This window comes from Podarcis cretensis, assembly GCF_951804945.1.
Source record: "Podarcis cretensis genome assembly, chromosome: 7".
Lineage (NCBI taxonomy): Eukaryota > Metazoa > Chordata > Lepidosauria > Squamata > Lacertidae > Podarcis > Podarcis cretensis.
In genome coordinates, this window is record NC_137176.1 from 77,200,759 (window position 1) to 77,225,566 (window position 24,808).

Consider the following 24,808-nt stretch of genomic DNA (forward strand, 5'->3'; position numbering starts at 1 on the left):
ACTGTCAGGAAGTTCTTCCTAATGTTTAGGTGGAATCTTCTTTCTTGTAGTTTGGAACCATTGCTCCGTGTCCGCTTCTCTGGAGCAGCAGAAAACAACCTTTCTCCCTCCTCTATGTGACATCCTTTTATATATTTGAACATGGCTATCATATCACCCCTTAACCTCCTCTTCTCCAGGCTAAACATGCCCAGCTCCCTTGGTCGTTCCTCATAAGGCATCGTTTCCAGGCCTTTGACCATTTTGGTTGCCCTCCTCTGGACACGTTCCAGTTTGTCAGTGTCCTTCTTGAACTGTGGTGCCCAGAACTGGACACAGTAGAATCATAGAATCATAGAGTTGGAAGAGACCACAAGGGCCATCACGTCCAACCCCCTGCCAAGCAGGAAACACCATCAGAGCACTCCTGACATATGGTTGTCAAGCCTCTGCTTAAAGACCTCCAAAGAAGGAGACTCCACCACACTCCTTGGCAGCAAATTCCACTGTTGAACAGCTCTTACTGTCAGGAAGTTCTTCCTAATGTTTAGGTGGAATCTTTTTTCTTGTAGTTTGGAACCATTGCTCCGTGTCCGCTTCTCTGGAGCAGTACCATCACATGTAGATGGTACATGTGAAAAAGATCTATGGGTCTTAGCAGACCAGAAGCTTAGCTTGAGTCAACCGTGTGATGCAGCAGCAGCAAAAGTTAATGCTATTCTAGGCTGCATCAACAGAAGTATAGGGCCCAGATCAAGGGAAGTAATAAAACCATGGTCAGATCACACCTGTGTCCAGTTGTGGGTGCTTCAATTTAAGAAAGATATTGACAAGCTGGAATGTGTCCAGAGGAGGGCAACCAAGATGATCAAGGGTCTGGAAACCAAGCCTTGAGGAACAGTTGATTCTAGGAGGTTTCCTTGGCTGTTCAAAGGTGAGGGAAGTCAGAAAACAATGATGACTCGTTTAAAACCAAAACGAGGCTTCCTTTGGTGGCTCTGTTCTTTTGCAATCTCAATAAACAAAGATGACTCTTTCCAAACAACTCTGGTTCACAAGGACCATACTGGCACCCTAGAAAGCTGGCTAGTTTAGCATCTTTGATGGTCAGCCAACTCAAACCTTCCCTTGCTGAGGACATGTCCGTCCTTCCTTGATGCCAAGGAGTGTTTTGGCTTAGGCCTTTTGAAGAATTTGGGGGCGCTTTTGAAGTCTATTGAAGCCCATGAAAGGGAAAGTTAGGCTGCTTCTATAATACGAGCGACATCAAAGAGATTCAGAAAAACACAATAATTACCGGACCCTGAAAGTGGGAATTAAAGTCATCTATGAAACAAACTTGAACTCTAATCCTTCCAGAATCTCCTTTGGTGTTTTAACAAGAAATGCTGTTAAAAACAACAACTAGCTAACAGGAAAGGAAGAGACAGAGATGAGAAAATATTTTCAGGGCCTAGCTACATCACGGTTCCACCTCAATACCAATCTTTACCTACAATAGCACAGGTGAACCAACTAGAGCATCTCTTGAGCGTGTAAAGGCTATTTTCCCCTCACCAACCATAACCAGCTCTCCCAGATTTTCAATGGGTCTTCTGAGGGCACTCTTCCCAAACCACTCCCCACTCCACAAAATTCTCCTCATTTTATGGTAAAACAAGGCTGATTTCTTGCGATGGCCCAGTAGGTGCTTGTGGTGTGAAGATTTGCACTGTGGGAAACAAGGCACTGTAGGATGCACACAAGAATGTACAGAGGCATCCATCCTTGGATACCAGTTGCAGCAGTTAGTGGAGATCTTGAAGGCCAGGGCAGCTGTAGTAGCAATAAGGGGCATCTTGAAGGCCAGGGAAGTTATGGCAAAACTCTGGCCCTCCACATCTCGTTGGACTACAACTCCCATCTTTGGCCTTGCTGGCTGGGGCTGATGGGAGTTGGAGTCCAGCAACTTCTACATGCCCCCTATCCCAAGACTAGGGCTGCTCACTTTTCACTAAACTGGGAGGGTTTGGGGTGAATGTTGGAATCAGGAGCAGGATGTAGGACTGCACATTCCCTTCTCCTGTGTCACCCGCCTGACGTGTGCCAATTCATCCACCCATTTTGGCATTATGTGTGGCAATCAGGTTACTATGCATTGTCTTAAACACATCTCCCAAAGCCCTGATTAAACAAGAGTTTCTCCAAGCAAATTGCAGGAATGCACCCAAGCTTTTTAAAATATATATAAAAAGTCTCCTCTTGCAGAGACTGGTTTCAAACAGATATGATGCTCCCCATTCTTACTTGTGGTAGATAGCAGCTCCAGTCAATACCATGGAATAGTCATTAGTCCATTTGGATGTGTAGCCCCATCGCTCCTTAGTGTTGTCCCAAAAATGGCTGCGGGCAGGGTAGCCCACGATCCTCTCTGGGAAACTCTGCCAAACCGTAAAGGCAAAATCCACCTGCAGGCAAGGAAAGCAAACAGAACATATGTGGCAAGCGGTAATCAAACAGCCTCAAAAATGTCAGCAAAACAAAATATTACCTTTCCCACTAATTCATAATTTGCAATCTTGGGAACTGTTGCAAAACATTAATTCTCTGTATTCATCAGTAAATTAAACTGACTGCTTGACATTTTGCCCTGTAATTATGCACATTTTAATGTTTTCCTGTTAACAGGAGTCTAGAGCTCCAGAGAATCGCATTAACATTTTGCAGGCGTGACTCGTGCAAAGCTAAAGTTTGCAACTGGTAGAGAATCTGCGTGCCGTGTGGGAATTGCGTGTTTACTGGTGTGAACAAGAAAGCCACTGCTTTAAACCATTTTCATTGAAGGACTCGGGTGGGGGGGGGGGGCAAAGTGTTCTCGTTTCCTTCTGCTGAAAATGTCAATTTTCTATTCTCTCAATTCAGCTAAAAGTAAGCTCCAGAAATCCTCACACCCACCCACCACCCTGTTCGGAAACTGCTTTAAGTTAGATTCAGTGAGGAAGCAAGGGAGATGGTGAACACTGAAAGTTGGACTACAAATACCATGATGCACTCCTGTGGCCGACTTTCTATGAGAAATGATGGTCTCACAGCATCCTTGCTGAAGAGGTGAATTATGGGAGATTCAGCACACTGAACTACAAACATGAATGCTTCAAATTAAAGAAGGCTGATCACCGAAGAATTGATGCTTTTGAATTATGGTGCTGGAGGAGACTCTTGAGAGTCCCATGGACTGTAAGAAGATCAAACCTCTCCATTCTTAGGGAAATCAGCCCTGAGTGCTCACTGGAAGGACAGACCCTGAAGCTGAGGCTCCAATACTTTAGCCACCTCATGAGAAGAGAAGACTCCCTGGAAAAGACCCTGATGTTGGGAAAGATGGAGGGCACAAGGAGAAGGGGACGACAGAGGACGAGATGGTTGGACAGTGTTCTTGAAACAACGAACATGAGTTTGACCAAACTGCGGGAGGCAGTGGAAGACGGGAGTGCCTGGTGTGCTCTGGTCCATGGGGTCACGAAGAGTTGGACACGACTAAATGACTAAACAACAATAAATAAAGGCCTATGTTTGCACCAGACACAGAATATAAAACTTTTTAAAAGATGGAGTAAGCGTGGCTTGCTTTCCTTGCTGCAGTTATTATCAGATCCTTTAGAATGGAAAGCTGTTTTGGGGAAGTGAAGAATGGCACACATCCTGAAGTATGCAGTTTTAAGGCACATCCCGAAACTTTTAAGTGTTTTCATTCGGAAGGCAGTTCAGGCAGAGCATTCATGCCACAGCTCTGATCGCATCCAAACCATCCTGTCCAGGAGCCAAAGGTCACCTTACGGCAGCCTGCTCTAAAATCTGACATCTGTTTCCTTGAAAAGATTTAAAAAAGCAGGAGGGGAAAGGCAAGGGATGCTTGCGCCCATGCTAAACAATGAATCCAGGTTGAGGGCGAGTCATGGGCTATCACAACCTCCTGCCTCTAGTGTTCAAATTCTCCCTACCATCTAGGACAGGGGTGAACAACCTGTGGGCCATGGCATGATTTCAAAAGTAATGGGTTCAGACCTCTGGCAACAGCGACCTGTCCCTCCCCTGGCAGCGAAGTGCGTGGCAAAAAGAGAGAAAAGGAATGTAGCCAGAATACCCATTTTTGGCTCCAGTGCTGCCCCACACTTCCCTAAGAGCTGACTAATCATCGTCATCATCATCATATGTTATTTTTACTTATACCCAGCCCATTTGGCCAGGCCTCCCCAGCCTTTCTGGGCGGCTTCCAACAGAATATGAAAACACACACAATAAAACATCGAGCATTAAAAACTTCCCTAAACAGGGCTGCCTTCAGATGTCTTCTAAAAGTCAGAGAGTTGTTTATTTCCTTGACATCTGATGGGAGGGTGTTCCACAGGGCGGGCGCCACCACCTAGAAGGCCATCTGTCTGGTTCCTGTAACCTCACTTCTTGCAGTGAGGGAACAGCCAGAAGACCCTCAGTGCTGGACCTCAGTATCCGGGCAGAACGGTGGAAGTGGAGACGCTCCTTCAGGTACACTGGGCCAAGGCCGTTTAGGGCTTTAAAGGTCAGCCCCAGCACTTTGAATTGTGCTCGGAAACAGAACCTCACAGCCTCCGTATCAATTTTCTAGCTGGGTTGGGAAACACTTTTCACCGTGAGGGATCAATTTCCCCCTGGGCAAAGCCACGCCAGTGGTGGGAGGGAAGAGAGGCAAAAGGGGGCGGGGCAACTTGAGCCACCATCTAGAGAAGCAAGAGGCATTATTAAGAGTCCAAGGACACACTCCGGCCAGAATTAAAAACATTTGGCGTGGGAAGCAAGGATTGGCGTGAAGTGGCGGTGCCTTGGGGAGAGTTTGAAAGGGTCTGGCACCAAATCCCTTCCCTTGTCTGTTCTGGAGCTTCTTCCATTGATTGTAACCCTCTGGTGTTACCTCCAGCATCCCACTGGGGTTAGGGGTGTAGCTGAGATTTTGCTGGACTGCAGCATGCTAGTGTGGAAGTTGGATTTGAGTGCCACCTGGCTCCCCCAGACGCCATGAAAAATGACTGTCAACTCCCATTGCGGAAGATCGACGTGAGCCTCACAGCTCACTTTAATCATTTCCCTCCGAAGTGGATGCAATACAGATTATCTGGCATGGGTGGCGTGGAAAACAACCTACCACCTACCAGCCTCTTCCACCTGCTCTCCCCCCCCCTCCCTCGGTCAGCCCACACAGATTTCTAATTACGAGACTCACACATGTCCCTCCCAGTATGGGAGATGGAACTTTGGACTCTCACCCAGAGGAATAAAAAGGCTTAATATTTCATTTCATTATGAATGAAAAGGGCAAAACCTTCATTAACGGTAAAAGATGAAAGAACAGAACAAAACCATTTGGGGCTCCCCCCCCCTCCAGGTTTTTATCATTCCAATTTGAAAGCAAGTTTCAAACTGGAGACTACTGTCAAATGTTAAATCGGGCAATGATAGGTTACTTGCCTTCATGGGTTTTTGTGTGTGTGTGCGTGCCAGGCACAGAATTCAAGAAATTTAAAAGCAGCCTTTCGTAACCTGCAGCATTCCAGATGTTTTGGACTTCATAGTCAGGGATGATGGATTTGTAGCCCAAGAACACCTGAGCAGCACCAGGTGGGGATAAGTTGCTTTAAAGTATCGGGCTTCATCAGCAACAACTCCACGTTTGAGACTCATGTCATACAGAACATGATGATTGGCCATTGCTGTAATGTCTTTAAAAGGAGATTTAGACTCATGAGCTACATGGAGTCCAGTGGCGAACCTACATTTTTGGATTCCCCAAAATGGGGGCCTCTTTGCAACAAGTTCCTGTCAACCTAGCAGTTTGAAAGCACATCAAAGTGCAAGTAGATAAATAGATACCACTCCGGCAGGAAGGTAAACGGCGTTTCCGTGCGCTGCTCTGGTTCGCCAGAGGCGGCTTAGTCATGCTGGCCACATGACCTGGAAGCTGTATGCCGGCTCCCTCAGCCAATAAAGCGAGATGAGTGCCGCAACCCCAGAGTCGGCCATGACTGGACCTAATGGTCAGGGGTCCCTTTACCTTTTTGCAACCAGCAATGAAGTCTGGGTAACCACTGTAATCTTCTTCAATGGGGTTGTTCCACAGCAGATCACCACACCATTATAATGTCTGTGCTACTAACTCTCAAACTTTGGGATTGTTGAAATATATGCAATGAAAAATTAATTAATTTAAGTTGTGCCGCTCACATTGGGTCTATTAGACCTATTTTTTTTTTAAAGCAATTTGGACTGAAGTTGCTTCTGGCACCTCTCCAAAATTAAGGGCCCTGAAGCTGGAGCTTCGTTAGTTTCACGCAGATATGCAGGAGAAAGTGAACTGGGTCACCCAAGCACTCGCACTTCTACCACCCTGGAAGCAAGAAAGGCATTCACCTCTGAAGCAGGAAATGGAGAACTTGTGGCTGCCTAGATAGGGCTGGACTCCAAATCCCATCATCCTTGGCTACTAACCAAGCTGACTGAGGCTGATGGGAGTTGAAGGCCCAGCAACACACAGCTCCAAATCAGCGGCGTCTGACCATTCCAGGGGGGAATTTGTCCCTTTAAGGGAGAGGGAAGGAGCTACAGAGAACAAGAAGAAGAAAAGCGCTGAAATCGAAAGGGACAATAAAGACCCAAAGCTTTTCCACAGCTGCCATTAATAATGTATTTCCGATATATCGCAGTCTTATATAAACGGTCGCCCATCTCCTCCTTCTCTTTCGGAAAGAGGTGCTAGAAATCAATACTCATCCCAGTTGTAAAAATTGGTTTTCTACAGCGGGCTTTTAGTCTCTCTCTCTCTCTTTCTGTGTGTGTGTGTGTGTGTCTTTTTCCTTGAGCACAATCTTGCTCTGGGCACAACAGCTCTCAAGTACAAGGAATCTCCTTTCATTTAAAGAGAGATTGGGCTCAGCTCTTGATATGAGGGAAGCAGAGACACAGGAATCAAACACAGGCATCTGGGTGGAAACGTTTGCTTTACAAGGCAGTGGTGTTGCTCTGAGAGAGAGGGAGAGGCAAGAAGGCCGGGGATGAGAAAATGTGCATTCTTTAAAAGGAAAGGAAAATGTTAACTCCAGCCTGAAAGCCAGTGTTAAGAAAACGGGCCATGCTGCAACCTGATTGTTTGCTGTTAGCGTGGAATGTAACCTGCGTCCCGACAGACACAGGAAGAAGCCGAGTTCAATACAGGATGCTTTGTGTGACGCAACCGCAGCAAAGCAGCACCCCAGCTCCATGGAATTGTGTTCGCTGGGACTGAACGGAGATGGATCAATAGACACAGTCGTACCTTGGAAGTCGAACGCCTTGTGGGACGAACGTTTTGGCTCCAGAACGCCACAAACCCATAAGTGAGTGTTCTGGTTTGCGAACGTTCTTTGGAACCTGAATGTCCATTGCGGCTTCCGATTGGCTGTAGGAGCTTCCTGCAGCCAATCGGAAGCCACGCCTTGGTTCCTGAACGTTTTGGAAGTTGAACGGACTTCCGGAACGGATTCCGTTTGACTTCCGAGGTACGACTGTAATGCTGTAGCGAAGGCAGAGTCCAAGACCATAGCTCAATGGCAGAGCATCTGATCTTCAGGAAAGAAGGTCCCTACTGCAACTTGCAGAACACACCTAACCAAGTTCTGGACCCCCTAATCCAGGGGTCAGCAAACTTTTTCAGCAGGGGGCTGGTCCACTGTCCCTCAGACCTTGTGGGGGGCTGGACTGTATTTTGAAAAGAAAAGAAAAATGATGCAAGATCACCACAAGCCCCAGTGGCTGCTTACCTGTGTCTTGTGAGCGGCAGGGGCTGGTGGCAGAGGGACGATGAGCAGCGCGCGAAGGGGCTCTGGAGAGGGGCTGCTTAAAATGGCAGCTGCTTGAGCGCTGCTGGCACCAACAAAGCCCAGCCCCCTTCCTCCTCTAGGCAGGGCGGGGAGAAGCCAGGAGGAGGGAAGGAGGAGGCGCCGCTGCTGCCACCGCCATGTGAGGGGAAAAACGTGTCCGCTGGCGATCCATGCGGCGATTTCTGGACAGTCTGTGGGCTGGATCCAGAAGGAAATTGGGCCTGATCTGGCCCCCAGGCCCTAGTTTGCCGACCCATGCCCTAATCTCTCTCTCTCTGCAAAGGACCTCTACTTGTGATACTGACATAATCCCTATACAGTCATACCTCATGTTACATTTGCTTCATGTTACGTTTTTTCAGGTTGTGTCCTGAGGCAACCCGGAAGTACCAGAAAGGGTTACTTCCGGGTTTTGCCACTCACGCATGTGCAGAAGTGCTAAATCATGCTTTGTGCATGCGCAGAAGCACCAAATCGCGCCACGCACCTGCGCAGATACGGCGCTTCAGGTTGCGGGCCTTTCATGTCGCGAACGGGCCTCTGGAACGGATCCCGTTTGCAACCAGAGATACCACCACTAGGCCATAGAATGAAAGAACAACATTCCCATCACACTCTCTCTCTCCCCTTTCTTTCCCCCCAAATTGTACTTTTCTCTGCTTATTTGTCTGTCTCGTTAACACAAGAAAACCTTTAATAAAAATTATTTTTAAAAAGGAAAGTAGGTCCCAGGTGCAAACTCTGGCAGCTCCAGGTAGGCATGGGGAAAGCTTTTGCTTGAAACCCTGGACAGCTGCTGCCGGACAGTGTAAACAGCATTGAACTAGGTGGACCCCCATGGTCTGGCTCAGTGCAAAGACAGCTTCCTATATTTCTAACGTCAGAGACGGCTGATCATGCAATCCTCACCTACGCAGCAAGCACAAAAACTGTGAAGAGCAAAAAGCAAAGCAGCAGACTTGGACAGGAAGAGGTCTCACCTCAGTGGTTGAAAGCACCGTATCCTCATCGAGGCTTAGAACAGCATCTGTGACAATGTTCTCGTAGGGCAGGAAGCGGCTGCTCATCACCTGCGGAGGGGGATAAAGAGGGTCAGTGCTCAGCTCATGAGACTCGCCCTGCCAAGGGCAGCACCCCTTTCAGACCCAAATTGGAAGAGTTAACTCTCTGCCGTCGCATTAATGGAGGAAATGACCCCATTGAACAGAAAGGTCCGGGGAAGATTTGAGGATGACTGGTCAGATAAGAAGAACTGAATTTTGTGGTGGCTCGCTATGCATTCCTCCCATGCGGGCTGCTTGTTTCCGCTGCTACGTTATCAACCAATTTGTTTTGAAACGGCAGCACCGCAGGGGACTCAAAGCTGGTACCTTCCACCTGATTTTTGTCATGTGCGATGCTCAGGTGTGTTAGGTGTCTGCAGTGGGGGGGGGGGGAGAAAGCAAGGGGTGCAGTTTCCCTCTCCCATAAACCACAAACCCCTGATTCCCAGCTTTCGTTCAAAAATAAGACACGTAAGTTCCTAGCAAGCTGTAGAATTTAAGGTACGGGGTGAATTGTACAGGCCTTGTAAAAATCCCTGCAGATTCCCGTGCCAGGAGGTTGTTGCTTTATTTTGATTTTTATATCCATTATGTACGGTAGCTATATGAAAAGAAGCAGCAGAGAGAGAGACATGGATGCATTTGCTACAAAGAGCTGAAGGCAGTAGCTATGGTTGCCCTTCCCACCTGAGTCCTCACAACTGTCCCTGCAAGGTTGACTAGGAGGCAGCGACTGGCTGAAAGTCACTCAAGTGGGGATTTCAACCAAACCTAAGGTGGGTCACAAGCTGACCTACCACCCATATGCATATCTGCAGGCAAATTGAGCAGCCAACCCCCGAATGCACTTTTGGACTAAAGGTGGGTCAGTCCCACGTCTTAAAAAGCTTGCTCTAAATTTGTTTTAGAGCAGGGTTTCCCAAATGTGGGTCTCCAGCTGTTTTCGGACTACAATTCCCATCATCCAGTCCCGCTAGCTACGGATGATGGGAGTTGTAGTCCCAAAGCAGCCGGAGACCCATGTTTGAGAAACCTTGGTTAGCGGTTCTCAACCTGTGGGTCCCCAGATGTTGCTGGACTACAACTCCCATCATCCCTGAGCTCTGGCCTTGCTAGCTAGGGGTGATGGGAGTTGTAGTTCAACCACATCTGGGGACCCACAGGTTGAGAAAGCAAGGACAGGTGACCTTGCATCCACCAAATGTTGGATTCCAACTCCCATCAGCCCCAACCAGCAAGGCCAACAGTCAGGGATGATGGGAGTTGTAGTCCTGACCATCTCAGGTGAGCAGGGGGAGCCAGATGTTGCCTGCCCCTGGCTCAGATCATACATTCTGAAGTCCACAGACATTTTGCTTTCTGCCTCCCCCTTTGGGAATTTATTCTGGAGCGCAGAGCAACCTGCCAGCGTGCGAATGGTGCGCTGTTGACCGCACGTCAAGATTTCTTTGTTGTCTCTAAGATGCCTCCAAGGCAAGTTCCTACACGTGCTTTGGAATTTGAGGGGGCATTTTGTTCCCTTGGGCTCTCTGATATAGGAAAAGGAGAAACAATAATGGCAGAAGAGGTGGGCAATCTCCAAGTGGCAGCCTCCTATCTCAGCCCTGCAGCAAATCTCCTGGTACTGCTCACATGGCCACTATTTAGAGTCAGGAACCTAGTTAGCTGGCAGCTTAGCCATGCACTGACTTTTCCCTTGTCAAATCTACCGGGGGTGGGGGGGACAGTAAAGCCAAGGCCCGTACATTTCAAACAGCCGTAAAGCACCTGGAAAACTTCAGAGTGAAAATCCGTTCTGCTCTAGACAGCTGGCTGATAAAAACCAAACCCAAACCCCAAGCCTTCCATGCTGTATTCCATGTCAATCAAACCAAGATTAGACTCTTTTCCTTCCTCCCGTTTAGCATTTATTTCACAGGCTGTTCATAGGGGAGTGGGGGACATGTTTCTGTGTGTGCATGGAAAAGAAGACTCCGAGGTCCAATGCGCTGTGCAAAAAAATAAATAAATGTGGCAAATTTGGAAATACTCCACACAGCCCTTTCTCTGGTGCAGAGGAGAGCAGCACAAAACCAAGCTGCTACTTTCAGTCAGACATAACCACACCAACTTATCTGGTGGTTCTTTGGGAAGAGAGTCCCAGAAACCTGGACTCTTTTACCTGTGGAAGGGCTGCTTCCAAGGGTTGGTATCTTTAATATCGGCAAGCCCTAGAGTTGCAAGAATGTCAGCAGAGCCCTGCTAGCTCAGGTCAAAGGCCACTGTGCCCAGCACCTCGTCCTCACAGTGCCAGGTTCAATGCCCAACATCTGCAGGTAGGACTACAAATGTCCCCTGTCTGAAACACTGGAGGGCCACTGCTGGTCAGTGTGGACATTACTGAGCTAGATGGACAAGGTATGAGGCAGCTTCCTATGTTAAAAAGTGGGAAAACCACCGCCACCACCCTGTGGAACACCCTGCCACTAGAAATTCAGCGGGAGCTTTTGTGCCAAAGCTCGCTGAAAACTTTTCCGTTCCATGAGGCCCATGCAAGCAATTAAGAGTCCACTGTTTTTAATTTCTTTTTTGCTTTTAACTTGCTTTAAAACTTTTTGGTTTTTATTGTTTGGTTTCATGTATTTATAGGCTTCAGGGAATCCGATACCTCCCACGGTGGACAGCCAATAATAATAATAATAATAATAATAATAATAATAATAATAATAATAATATATTTATACCCTGCCCATCTGGCTGGGTTTCCCCAGCCACTCTGGACAGTTTCCAACAAAGTATGAAAATACAGTAGTCTGTTAAACATTAAAAGCTTCCCTAAAGAGGGCTGCCTTCAGATTTCTTCTAAAAGTCTGGTAGTTGTTCTTCTCTTTGACATCTGGTGGGAGGGCGTTCCACAGGGCGGGTGCCACTGCCGAGAAGGCCCTCTGCCTGGTTACCTGTAACTTCCCAGCCAAGAAGTAGATAAACAAGAAGAGTTCTTACCAAGTCTTTTATTCAATATTCAGAGAGAGATATGTATAAATGATGTCTCTCTTGGATAATGGCATTGCTCTGAGTAAAGTCCCACCCCCTCTGTCTCTCCCATCAAACGTCATCCCTGCGACAGCTGATATGTGCTTTCTGCCTCTGAGCTTTCTTGTTCTCCTACTCTCAATGCTTGCTGGGACCTGGAAAGGGGGGGGGGGTGTCTGGCATGCTTTCCAAGGACACTGAGCCAGTCAGCTGTCTCTCCCCTGGTGCTGCTTCTTCTTCCTGCTCCTCTCCCACTATTTCCCAGCTTCTCCCCTCTGCAGCCTCTGAACTATGACCTTCTGCAAACCACTGTTCTAAATCTATAATGTCTCCCTCTTCTCTGGGAAGTGCAGCGGGGGAGGGGGCGGTCTCCACCATTCGTCCCCAGTCCAGTCCCTGACAATATTGTTGTAATCCAACGTACTTTTAGGATATAGTAAAGTAAAGGTAAAGGGACCCCTGACCATTAGGTCCAGTCGCGGACGACTCTGAGGTTGCGGCGCTCATCTCGCTTTACTGGCCGAGGGAGCTGGCATACAGCTTCTGGGTCATGTGGCCAGCATGACTAAGCCACTTCTGGTGAACCAGAGCAGTGCACAGAAACGCCATTTACCTTCCCGCTGGAGCAGTACCTATTTATCTACTTGCAATTTGACGTGCTTTCGAACTGCTAGGTTGGCAGGAGCAGGGACCGAGCAACGGGAGCTCACCCCGTTGCAGGGATTCGAACCGCCAACCTTCTGATCGGCAAGTCCTAGGCTTTGTGGTTTAACCCACAGCGCCACCCGCGTTCCCTTTTAGGACATAGCAATGTATATTTTATATATATATAAATGCATGAATGAATGAACAAATAATGAATGAATGTTATTTAGTCCCCATGACTGAGACCTTGGCATGGCCAAACTTACCTTGCTCTCTCCTTCAATGACAATAACAGGAACAGCAGTGGCAGGCCATCGGTGCTTGGCAGGAAGGGGTTTATCGCAATTCCATAAGACAATGATCTGAAAAGGAAAATTCATCCTTCGTTGAGCGAAATGCCTGCGTAGCCCAAAGACAAAGCTCAAGCGTCCTCCTTAGTTACATGGTTCAATTCTGAGCTTCCCCAAAAAGATTAAATTAAATTGTTCAATCCAATTCCTTTCCAGAGAGAAAAGTACACGACTCATTTTTCTGTCCTGACAATGAGGGTGGGGGGGGACGGGACTCAACCCCTTTGACAGATGCCATCAGAACAACAATTTGTGCCACATCTGGAAGGATCCTTACAGCTCACTTTGGCAGAGGCCAAAGGCCAAAATGTTCCATTATATAAAGAGGAGGCTCTTCTCGCTTTAATGCTGCTGGTATGATACGCGGTTTTGTGCCGCTTCTGTCGTGCTGTGTGAGCACTGGGTGGGGATCGGGCCCAGCTCCTGGCTCAGCTTTCAGAGTTGCCTGTGTGCTGTGATTCCAGAAGTAGGAAAGCATGTGTGGAAGCTAGATTCAGCTTTCTAAGAATCTCTGCTTTTGGGTATATTTAAAGGCAGGTCTCTAACCCTTATGACTGGAAATATAAGCTTGGAAGTAAGTGGGGACGTCTTGGTGAAATCTCAGTAAACAGGAAGGTGGCTGAGCAAAATTTGTAATGGGTGTCTGTCTTCCATGCATTTCTTAGCAAAAACAGCACCTTCAGAATGGTAACAGCTGCAGAGTTATTCAAGAGAAAATAGTGCCTTAATTTGCATAGTTTAAACAGATTGCAGAATCCAGCTTCCCTTAAATTGCCTGGGTGCAGAATTCTGCATTTTGTTATTTTAAAGCAGGGCCGGCCGGCCAGTGGCCCTCCAGAAATTAGGCTTTAGACCCCATCAGCCCTGGTCCATGATCAGTGATAATGGGAGTTGTAGTTCTTCAGCACCTGAAAGGGTCACAGGTTCCCCATCTCAGTTTTAAAGCACAGAAGGCTGCTAGCCTGACAATAAATGTCTCAGGAGGCAGTAAATTAAACTAAAATATATCCTCTGGGACTGGACCTTAGGCAAGGATGCAAAGCCAACTAGCATACCTTTGGGAGGATAAAAGTATTGTGGAACACGTGCTGCTGGCCATAACTCTCCAACGAGGCCTCCTGCACAACCATATTTTTCCATTTTGACACAGTTCGCACTGAATCAAAACTTCCTGGCTGATATTTCAGTAAGGGTGGAGAGACAGTAGCTCAGGAGCAGCGCAATCCCTGGCAAATCCATAGGATCTCAGCTACCAGAAAGACACTTGCCTGAGTCTCCAGAAAGGCATGGCTAGTCAGAGCAGAGTTATTGACTAGATCAGCCTCACCTCTGACTGCTGGCATTCCTGGCTGGAGCTGGTAATTAGAATCACAGAACTGTAGAGTGGGAATTCCATGCAATGCAGGAATCCTTTGCCCAACACGGGGCTCAAACCCACAACCCTGAGATTAAGAGTCTCATGCTCCAATTGCAGTGCAGCAACTTCTGGAGGCCTCCAGGCTCTGGCAGGCAGAGCGAGATGGACCAACTGTCTGACTTGGCACGGGAGAGTGTGCTAGCTTCACCCGAAATAAAAGCTATTTACATCTCTTTAAACTCTGCTCCATTTGCCAAAGCCCTGCATTAGAAAAGCACATCAACATCTATCAATCAAGAGGCTCGTCAAAGAGGACCTTTTATTCTGAAGTCATCTCAGAGACACGGCTCAATGGTGGACCACCTAGAGGCCAAGTGTAATTCCTTACCTGGGAACAGTACTGGGATTTGGCTACAGCAACCAGGAGTTTCAGCACAGGTTGAGACTGAGAAACTAAAGGAGTAACTGCGTGGATAACGGCGGTGAATTTGGATGGGGGCTTGATGCCTGGAAAGGAAGCCAGCAGTAAAAATATATATAAATATATGTTGTTAAGCAAAGAGCAACAGATCAAGATTGTTAAGTACAGAGGTACCTCGGGTTACATACACTTCAGGTTACATAAGCTTCAGGTTACAGACTCTGCTAACCCAGAAATATTGCTTCAGGTTAAGAACTTTGCTTCAGGATGAGAACAGAAATCATGCTCCGGCGGTGCGGCAGCAGCAGGAGGCCCCATTAGCTAAAGTGGTGCTTCAGGTTAAGAACAGTTTCAGGTTAAGACCAGACCTCCGGAACGAATTAAGTACTTAACCCGAGGTACCACTGTAAAGGGCGACAATCTGAGCAGTAAAGAATTGCTGTCATCTGAAACAAAATGAATTTTGTTGACTTCCCCGCCCCTCGCGTGTGGAGGCTGGAGGGATCAAGAGCTATTTGCTTCACTCCCTGCCCCCGGGCTTTTATCGATTTTATCTATTGCAATTCTATCCCATTTTTTAATCCAAAGAGCTCAAAGTGGAAGGCATGGCTCCTTGTTTAATTTTCCACAACAACCCTGTGAGGTAAACTAGCCCAGTGACTGGCCTAAGGCCACCTAGAGGATCAGACCGTGTAGACCAGCCTTCTCCAACTTGGCCTCTTCCAGCTTCTCCAACATGGCTACATTGGCTGACCCTGATAGACGCTGTGGCCCAAAATAGCTGGAGGGTACCAGGGCTGTGAGGAAGACTGGTGTTGGCTGATCAGCTGGAGAGAGGCCTGATGGATGGAAGGTCCCACTTCATGAGCAGGAGGGGAGCCAACAGCTCAGTGGCTCTGCACATGGAAAGTCCCAGGTTCAGTCTCTTGGTAAAGTAAAGGTAAAGGTACCCCTGCCCGTACGGGCCAGTCTTGACAGACTCTGGGGTTGTGCGCCCATCTCACTTAAGAGGCCAGGGGCCAGCGCTGTCCGGAGACACTTCCGGGTCACATGGCCAGCGTGACATCGCTGCTCTGGCGAGCCAGAGCCGCACACGGAAACGCCGTTTACCTTCCCGCTGGTAAGCGGTCCCTATTTATCTACTTGCACCCGGAGGTGCTTTCGAACTGCTAGGTTGGCAGGCGCTGGGACCGAGCAGCGGGAGCGCACCCCGCCGCAGGGATTCGAACCGCCGACCTTTCGATCGGCAAGTCCTAGGCGCTGAGGCTTTAACCCACAGCGCCACCTGCGTCCCTTCAGTCTCTTGGTACAGCTAGCTAAAAGGACCAGGAGATGGGAAGGCAGTCCTTGTGAGATCTTGGGCAGCCACTGCTGGTCTAAGTAGACAATACTGGGCTTGGTGGGTCACGGGTCAAACATGCCCCATAGCTGCTATGCCTGCCCATTTGTTACCCAGCCAAGTGCAAGGCTTTGTTGTGAATTTACAAGGCCCTTATCAGTTACAAGGCCCCAATCCCTTATCTCCCTGTTTGACTCCTTAGAGGAGTCTCTGTTGGGGGTCCCCGATGGCTCAGAGGCATGTCTTGTAACGACCAGAAGCCACATGTTCCAAGCTGTGGAACTCCCTCCCAACTGAGATTAGAGAGGCAACACCTCCTTGCTCAAATTCAGGCACCAGACAAAGACTTTCTTTGAAGGCAGTGTTCAGGGTTCCGTTGGGTTTTACGATTATGATGATTTTATTGCTGAACGGTTAATTTTCACGTGCACAGCTCTGAACTGCTAATGATTAAGTATGAAGTTATGAACATATAATATACGGAAAGTCCCTTTTAGTCGTTTGCTGACCTTCCCCCACCAGTTGGCTTTTACGCACAGAGGGCTTCTTTTGAATTGGCCTCTCTTGTCAACTTAAGAACTGCTGACACAGGTGCGTAACTGCAGCTTACATTGCAAGGCAAGTCCTTACGATTAGACTGGATTTCATAAGCTTAGAAAGTTTGCCTATTGATTTCGTAAACTAGGAAGTCTCTCTCCAGGTACATGGGAAGCAGGTCCTCAACATGAAGGATTTCCTGCCCCATCTTGCATGACCTGTGCATGATGCTATGATGTGTGGCTCAACCTCCCCACCACACTAAGAGCCGGTGTGGCTATTCTCTCCCACTGCTTTCCTTGAGATCCAAATTCTGCTCCAACCACAACCAATAGTGTGTGTGTGTGTGTGTAAGGCACTGATGATATAGGGAACAACAACCCTGTGGCGAAATGAAGTAAGATCAAGAGGTGGAAATATCAGGGGTCCGTTATATAGGTAGACAGGTGTCAGCTGATGCAAGCAGAGGGAGATGCGAGCACATTTTAACCATCCTAATCACCATAATCATATCTGCACAGCACTCCTTCTGTAGCGTATAAGATGCCACACTTGTTGGGCAATTGGCGACTCCACAGAATTTGCACATGAGAACTGGCAACGCAATGGCCTCATACAGAAACAACCATGGCTCCTTGCTGGTAACATGGCTGGTAAATTAGAAGTCAGACACATAGGAAAATATCCTTCCTTCCTTCCTTCCTTCCTTCCTTCCTTCCTTCCTTCCTTCCTCCCTCCCTCCCTCCCTCCCTCCCTCCCTCTGGATTGATTTCCTTCCACTGGTACTAAACATGTCTTTGCAATACATGTGGCATTTATAGAAACACTACAGCTTAAAAGCACAGCAGATCCTCTCATCACACTGGCTCGTAGAAGCACCTCAAAACTTCCCTTCCGATCTTTCTAGTTCACAAGAGAAATACGGTTTGCATCGCTTCACAGGGAGCTGGGAGAATTCAAGAGACAAGAGCTTAAAATGTGCTTGAAGTGACCTTGAAGCTAGTGGGACTCACTGCCTGCTCTGCCACAGAACCAGTCTTCTCTTTGGGATGAAGACCCCATGCCATTTACTACCCCCTCCCTCTTTTGCAAGGTAACTGGGGTATTTTTTGGGGGGTGCTTGGGGAAGTGGGATGATGATTGCCAGGGGGGAGGGTTGGCTAAAATTGTGCTTCTGAGGTGTTCCTTCCAACTGAAAGTTCAGACACCCCCGTTAGGTTCTTCAAGTGTTTGATGGCAACACTTGAGTGGCCCAGTTTGAGGGCAAGCTAACAGGGGTTAATGCTGAGAAGGGAAAGAACTGGGGGGATGTGGGGAGACTCACTCTAGAAAGAGGGGGGGCGGAGAGAGAGTGCCACAAGGCTGGTTCCTGATTTGCGCACCCAGGCAGGGCCGTCTTATCCATAGGTGCTAGGGGTGCGGGGCACCCGGGTGCTGGACTCTTAGGGTGCCAGGCCGAGAGTCCAGGGCCCGAGAGTTGAGTCCGTGGAAGAGCCTGCCTGTTGGTCAGAATGTCGTGGCGGGCTCTTCTGCTGTGGGCAGCTCTGCGCCATGAGTTCTGGGGTGACCGAGCCAGTGAGACGCTGAGACAGGTGGCTGGCTGGCTCCGCCCTCCTGCGATCCTAGGACTGGGCAACCTGGGGGGGGGGGCACGCACGCTGGGTGGATCTTTGCACCCCAGCGCCACATATGCTTAAGACAGTCCTGCACCCAGGTTTTTTGAAAAGCCCGTACCCCCTTTGTGACGCGCCATGAGATCCAGCCTCCGTATAGGTCATCCACAGAGCATCACTTACCTAGATTAGCATAATAGTAAGGAAAATCTCCCAGATATGATGAATACTGTGGCAGTACAAATAACCCTCCAGGGTGCTTGTTCCATATTAAGCTGTTACGTGATATGTGCTTAAATATTCTGTCTTGAATAATCTGTTAAAAGGGAAAAAGAAAGGGGAAAAGGAGCGACTCTTAAGAAGGTCCGAATGAGAAACGGGAGAGGTGGCGTTGCTTGCCGAAGGTAGCAATCAGCACACTTTTCTGCAGAAAGCCAGCAAGAGGCCGGTTGTTTAGCATTCCTGTTTAATCTATTTCTCTTTTCTCCCAAGCAGCCTCGATGATGCTGGACCCATACGCATTCCTGCGGGTTAGAAGCCTCGCATAATGGTATTCAAACTACCTCATTAGGCGCCGCAGAAACCGTGGCAACAGAGCGAACTTATTAGATGCTGCAAGCCGGAGTCAAAATATTTTCGCTCTTTAAAATGGCATGTCAGCTTGCGAGGCTGATGAATCCATGCTACAATTTTGCCATCAATGTCCTGCATAAGATAATTAGTCTGGCGGTAGATTTAGACAGGGTGGTACCTTCCTGGAATAACGATGACTGTTACCTTCGCCTCCTTCCCCTTCTCCCCCGCCCCACGCAAACACGCACAAAAAATATGGTGCTGGAAACACAAATTGCGTGAAGCAGAATGTAATGATAGCCCCGTGGCTTTGGCCCAAGGAAAAACCAAAGGTGCAGTAACATTTATTCGGTTCTGCTCTAATTCTGTGCAAGCATGGAAGAAAGCAGCTGATTTTGTATGGGTTCAAAAAAGCAGGATGCTGAGGAGATCAGCTCCTGTTTTTTAAATGCAAGGCCCAACCTTCGGTATCGTCCCCACAAATGGTGCATACAACCTCCATCAATTCCAGCCAGCATGGCCAATGTTAAGTGAAGCCACAATAAACAAACAGGAATATTCCAAAAGGTCTAATGAAAATAAGGTCTGCCTGCTGAGGGAAATTCCACAAGGAGGGGACCAGTGCTCACAGCTCAGTGACAGAGCACACATTTCAAATGCAGGAGAATGATCTAGGCTTGGTCCGTGGCTTCTCCAGGGGACAAAAACTGGGAAGGTCTGAAACTCTGGAAAAGTGCTAGTTAGTGTAGAGAACCTGTGACCAAGTCCAAATGTTGTTATAATAATAATAATAATAATGATAATAATAATGATAATAATGATAATAATGATAATAATAATAATAATAATAATAATAATAATAATAATAATAATTTATTTGTACCCCGCCCATCTGGCTGGGTTTCACCAGCCACTCTGGGCGGCTTCCAACAAAGATGAAAAATACACTAAAATGTCACATATTAAAAACTTCCCTGAACAGGGCTGCCTTCAGATGTCTTCTGAATGTCAGGTGGTTGTTTATCGCTTTGACATCTGATGGGAGGGCGTTCCACAGGGAAGGCGCCACTACCGAGAAGGCCCTCTGCCTGGTTCCCTGTAACTTGGCCTCTTGCAGTGAGGGAACTGCCAGAAGGCCCTCGGAGCTGGACCTCAGTGTCTGGGCAGAACGATGGGGGAAGAGACGCTTCTTCAGATATACTGGACCGAGGCCGTTTAGGGCTTTAAAGGTCAGCACCAACACTTTGAATTGTGCTCGGAAACGTACTGGGAGCCAATGTAGGTCTTTCAAGACCGGTGTTATATGGTCTCGGCGGCCGCTCCCAGTCACCAGTCTAGCTGCCGCATTCTGGATTAGTTGTATTTTCCGGGTCACCTTCAAAGGTAGCCCCACGTAGAGCGCATTGCAGTAGTCCAAGCGGGAGATAACCAGAGCATGCACCACTCTGGCGAGACAGTCTGCAGGCAGATAGGGTCTCAGTCTACATACCAGATGGAGCTGGTAAACAGCTGCCCTGGATACAGATTTGACCTGTGCCTCCATGGACAGCTGTGAGTCCAAAATGACTCCCAGGCTGCGCACCTGGTCCTTCAGGGGCACAGTTACCCCATTCAGGACCAGGGAATCCTCCACACCTGCCTGCCTCCTGTCCCTCAAAAACAGTACTTCTGTCTTGTCAGGATTCAACCTCAATCTGTTAGCCGCCATCCATCCTCCAACTGCCTCCAGACACTCACACAGGACCTTCACCGCCTTCACTGGTTCTGATTTAAAAGAGAGGTAGAGCTGAGTATCATCCACATACTGATGAACACCCAGCCCAAACCTCCTGATGATCTCTCCCAGCGGCTGCATGTAAATGTTGAAAAGCATGGGGGAGAGGACAGAACCCTGAGGCACCCCACAAGTGAGAGCCCAGGGGTCCGAACACTCATCCCCCCCCCACCACTTTCTGAACACGGCCCAGAAGGAAGGAGCGGAACCACTGTAGGACAGTGCCCCCAGCTCCCAGCCCCTCAAGACGGTCCAGAAGGATGTTATGGTCGATGGTATCAAACGCCGCTGAGAGATCCAGCAGAACTAGGAAACAGCTCTCACCTTTGTCCCTAGCCCGCCGGACTCCAGAACCCATCATCCTTGACCGTTAGCCATGCTGGCCTGGGGCTGATGGGAATTGGGAGTCCAACCACATCTGTAGTCCCCCCACTCCTAGTGTAGGAAATACTGAGTGAGGTGGGCCCGACGGTCTGAGTTGCTAAGTGGCCCAACTGCACTGGCTGCCAATTAGTTTCCGGCCTCAATTCAAAGTGCTGGATTTGACCTTTAAACGGCCTAGGACTGCAATTCCTCAAGGACCATTTCTCTCCATATGAACCACCCCAGACTCTGTGTTCATCCTATGAGGCCCTTCTTTGTGTGCCTCCTTCATGCGAGGTCCGGAGAGCGGCAACACAAGAAGGGGCCTTTTCTGTGGTGGCCCCTCATTTGTAGAATGCTCTCCCCAGGGTGGCTCACCTGGCACCTTCATTATGCATTTTTAGGTGCCAGGCCTGAAAATGTTCCTCTTAAACCAGGCATTTGACTGATTGACATCCCATGCCTTTTTAAACGTGTTGTGGGACGGGGAATTCTTGGTTTGCTGCTGTTCTTATTTTGTGGGGTTTTTTTAGATTGTAATTTTATGTTGCGAACCACCCTGAGATCTATGGATGAAGGTTGGCATGCAAATGGAAGAAATAAATAAGACAAATATGCCTGGATAGCTCAGTTGAGCGTGGTGCTAATAATGCCAAGGTTAAAGGGCTCAATCCCCATACAGGACAGCTGCGTATTCCTGCGTTGTAGGGGGGTTGGACTAGATGACCCTCAGGGTCCCTTCCAACTCTACGATATTTCCATTTCCCGGTCTCTGTCGTTCTTGCTGTTGCCCGTTCAGAAGAAACAACCAATAAAACTGCAGCAGGAATGCCAAGTTTGGCTTTCCTGTGACAGTGCAGAAAGGGCACTTCTCTAGTTAAACGACACTGATCATACACAATACTGTTTCACTGTTGAGATTCAGGACAATGCTTTTCCTCCCTGCAACTCAGCCAGGTTCAGTTTTTGAAGCAGGCATCCAATGCCTTTGTTCAGATGTGCTTGTGCTGCTTACAGATCCCGTTATTTTGCGGGCCAAGGTCCTGACCTAAAAGGGCTTTACCCAATTTAACAGATGGCTATTTCTGGCCATGAAAACAACACTTAGCCGTCTGCAGAGCTGAAACAGACCGGGGGGGGGGGGGCGGGGGGGGGGGGAGGAATCTGTAAGAAAGGATACAGGAAAGGACAAAAAGGGAACAAATTTACAGCTCCTCCATTAACAATAAAAAGCACAGGGAAAATTGGTGCACACATGTTGCTAAATACCATCTTTGGATTTTGCCTTGTAAAAGATAATGGCATTAAAGAAATCCCTGCTGAAAATTAAATCTAAAAAGATGTTTTTTCTGTTTCTAACATTAGTGTGTAGGCTTGCCACAATTCCACTTTTATTGGGCATAAACACACTTCTGCTAATTCAAGTCAACTCTCATTCAAGGGGGTGGGGAATCCAATATGGGCTGAACATGGGAACTTCTCACCAAAGGAAAGTGTGTTGCATTAGATAAGCTTCACATTTCATCTAGTTCACGGGTAGCCAATGAGGTGCCCACCAGAGGTTACTGGACTACAACACCCACCATCTCTGCTCACTGGCCATGCTGGCAGAGGCTGATGGGAGTTGGAGTCCATCAACATCTGGAGAGAACCATGTTGGCTGCAACTGAGTCAGCATAACCGAATGAGACTTAAGGGTGGGTGGGTGCGCGCACGCACTAGAGAAGGGCCAAATGCAGCTATAATGACGGCCCCTTGCAAACCATGGTTTGGAAATGGAGAGAAAGTCTGCACTCCTCTCTTTCTTTCCTCAGGACAGTGCTAACCACCATCAAAAGTTAAGATGTGCCAGCCATGGTTCCCTCATAGACCAGCACTCGAAAACATGGTTTGAAGTGTGGTTGCAAATCGTAGTTTATGAGGGAATCTGATCAGCATTAACCATGGTTTGGTGTTATGAGTGAGTGGCCTTGGGCTTACACGCACTCCTTCCTTGCCTTGCATGTCCAAACCATTTCTGGTTTGCAGCAACCTAGACATTGTCATTATGTCTGAGCCTGTCAAACCCAAATTGCTTAGAAAACCAGGGCCCCAAACCATAGTTCGATGGGGGCTTCTGCAAGCCATGGTTAGCAGGGTTTGGACAAAACAGCAAACCATGGATTGTGACAAACTAGGATAATAACATTCTCCATCAGCTGTGGAGTAACAGAAATTGAAATTACTAGTGCTGATAATACTAAATCATACTTTTAACATCACATCTTAGTCCCAGAGAGAGAGAAATGTGTGCGTGTGAGGGTTTGTAACATGCACCCACAGCTCTACAAAAATCCTTGTGAAAATGCGGCAGACTCGTTTCGTTTCCCATCAGACTTCCTTGTTAGTTTTCTGTCATCTTCCTCTTGAATCTACTCTATGTCCTACTAAGCGCCTCACCCCACACCACCCCAGGCAGACCAGTCAAAAGGCCATCAAAATGTCTTGGGGGCACAAAAGCCTGCCATTAGAAGAGAGGGCTTTGCAATTCTACTTCTTCAGAAAAGCGATTTATCCAGGAAGGTTCCCTAAAAGACCTCATGCATGACAAGAATACTGATTTACCCACCGCAAAGCCCCCAAGAAGCCACTAGTCTGCACGAGGCAACTTTTCCCTGGAAGTGGAATGGCTTCTCATTTGTCATGGTGTCATTTTTTCTTATACCAGGCCCAGTAACAAAGAAATGTTATTTCCTCAGGGGAGAAAAGTTATAGAGACGCTGAAGGTCTTTCCTCTGCCCCATTCTTCACACAACCCCCTCCAGAGCGACCCACTGTCTTCCCCCCTCAAGAGCCAAGGTCAGACAAAGCCTGGGCACTGAGACCGCCAACGCCTCAACTAATATCTGAGAACAGTTACTCACCTCTAGCGTGGTCAATACAATCTTCTCAACCGAAGAAAAATAAGCCTCCCACAAGAACTGTGTCTGCTGTCTAAGTGCTAGGATTTTATCCTGATGGATAGACCTGATTGTAGAAGGGATCTGTAATACAACGTTGAAACAAATCAGACAGTGTAGAAAACATTGCAACCCGAGAACATTAAGGCACTTCTGGGGGCCTTTCCAGATGATCCGTTTACGGCACAATCAGTTTAGGTTTTATAGATCAGCGCATAGTGCATTTGGCCCCCATTTGAAGCACACAATCCACACTGTCAGACAACAGCAGCAGCCGTGATAGCAGTAATTGGAAATTGAATTATACAGGCTGCTCGTTTGTGCTGCTGTCTCTCTGTCCCACTTCCGACTGGACAGGCTGTGCTTCCCACACTTCTGAGAGTTTGCAAAATCAGAGACTTTTCCAGAACAACATCGGTTCGCAACCTTACCCTGCCTCTTTTAGCAAGTTAACAGCGAGCTGCTACTCTTTCCCTTTAAAATAGTTGTGGGAATTTAGCATCAATGCCCTGTAGTTGTTATTCTTATTTTGGGGTTCCAGTGCCCTCAGTGTGGGTGCCCTATAATCTTTCAAAATCAGAAAGGTTCAGTTCCTTTCTCATTTTCCCCTTCTTCTCAGCAATAGGAAGCTGGCTTGACTAGACAAGCAACCCCAACGGAGGCCATATGACCTGACAGATATGACCCCTCAGATATGGTCCAATTACAGGCCAACCACTTTCTCCAAATCATGCCTTAGCCCTACGATCTTCGGACATAGACTTAGGCTCCACGCTCTGCCACGATGAATAGTAGGCTTCTTACTGACTGTGGCACGATTAACGATAGCCCAGAAATGGAAGAACCAGAATGAAATACCCCTGGACATATGGGAAAATAATATCTGGGATACAGCAATATCTGAGCATCTTACCAGACACATGAGGGCGATTAAAGACATAATAATAAATAGAGACACCTTCCAAGAAACGTGGACCCCTTTCTTTTATGTTAATGAC

At 47.9% G+C, this 24,808-nt stretch overlaps 1 protein-coding gene and 1 long non-coding RNA gene across 3 annotated transcripts in view; one reads left to right on the forward strand and one right to left on the reverse strand.

Annotated features, from left to right (window-relative positions):
- LOC307220584 overlaps positions 1 to 23,768 on the forward strand; it is a 39,038-nt gene extending 15,270 nt beyond the window's left edge. The window contains exons 2-5 of one of the 2 annotated variants that reach the window (XR_013840954.1): positions 17,456 to 17,650; positions 18,496 to 18,565; positions 18,657 to 19,506; positions 20,845 to 23,768. This is a non-coding gene — a long non-coding RNA (uncharacterized lncRNA). Of the gene's footprint in view, positions 1 to 17,455; positions 17,651 to 18,495; positions 19,507 to 20,844 lie in introns of both variants that reach the window. The other variant, XR_013840953.1, reaches the window with a different exon arrangement.
- The window catches only part of EXT1 (exostosin glycosyltransferase 1), a 268,942-nt gene that overhangs the window by 4,006 nt on the left and 240,128 nt on the right, over positions 1 to 24,808 (reverse strand). Inside the window, exons 4-9 of the mRNA XM_079984289.1 lie at positions 23,775 to 23,894; positions 18,345 to 18,477; positions 14,640 to 14,758; positions 12,811 to 12,906; positions 8,825 to 8,914; positions 2,266 to 2,426 (exon numbers count right to left, since the gene is read on the reverse strand). Coding sequence (XP_079840415.1) covers positions 2,266 to 2,426; positions 8,825 to 8,914; positions 12,811 to 12,906; positions 14,640 to 14,758; positions 18,345 to 18,477; positions 23,775 to 23,894 — 719 coding nt within the window. The remainder of the gene's footprint in view (positions 1 to 2,265; positions 2,427 to 8,824; positions 8,915 to 12,810; positions 12,907 to 14,639; positions 14,759 to 18,344; positions 18,478 to 23,774; positions 23,895 to 24,808) is intronic.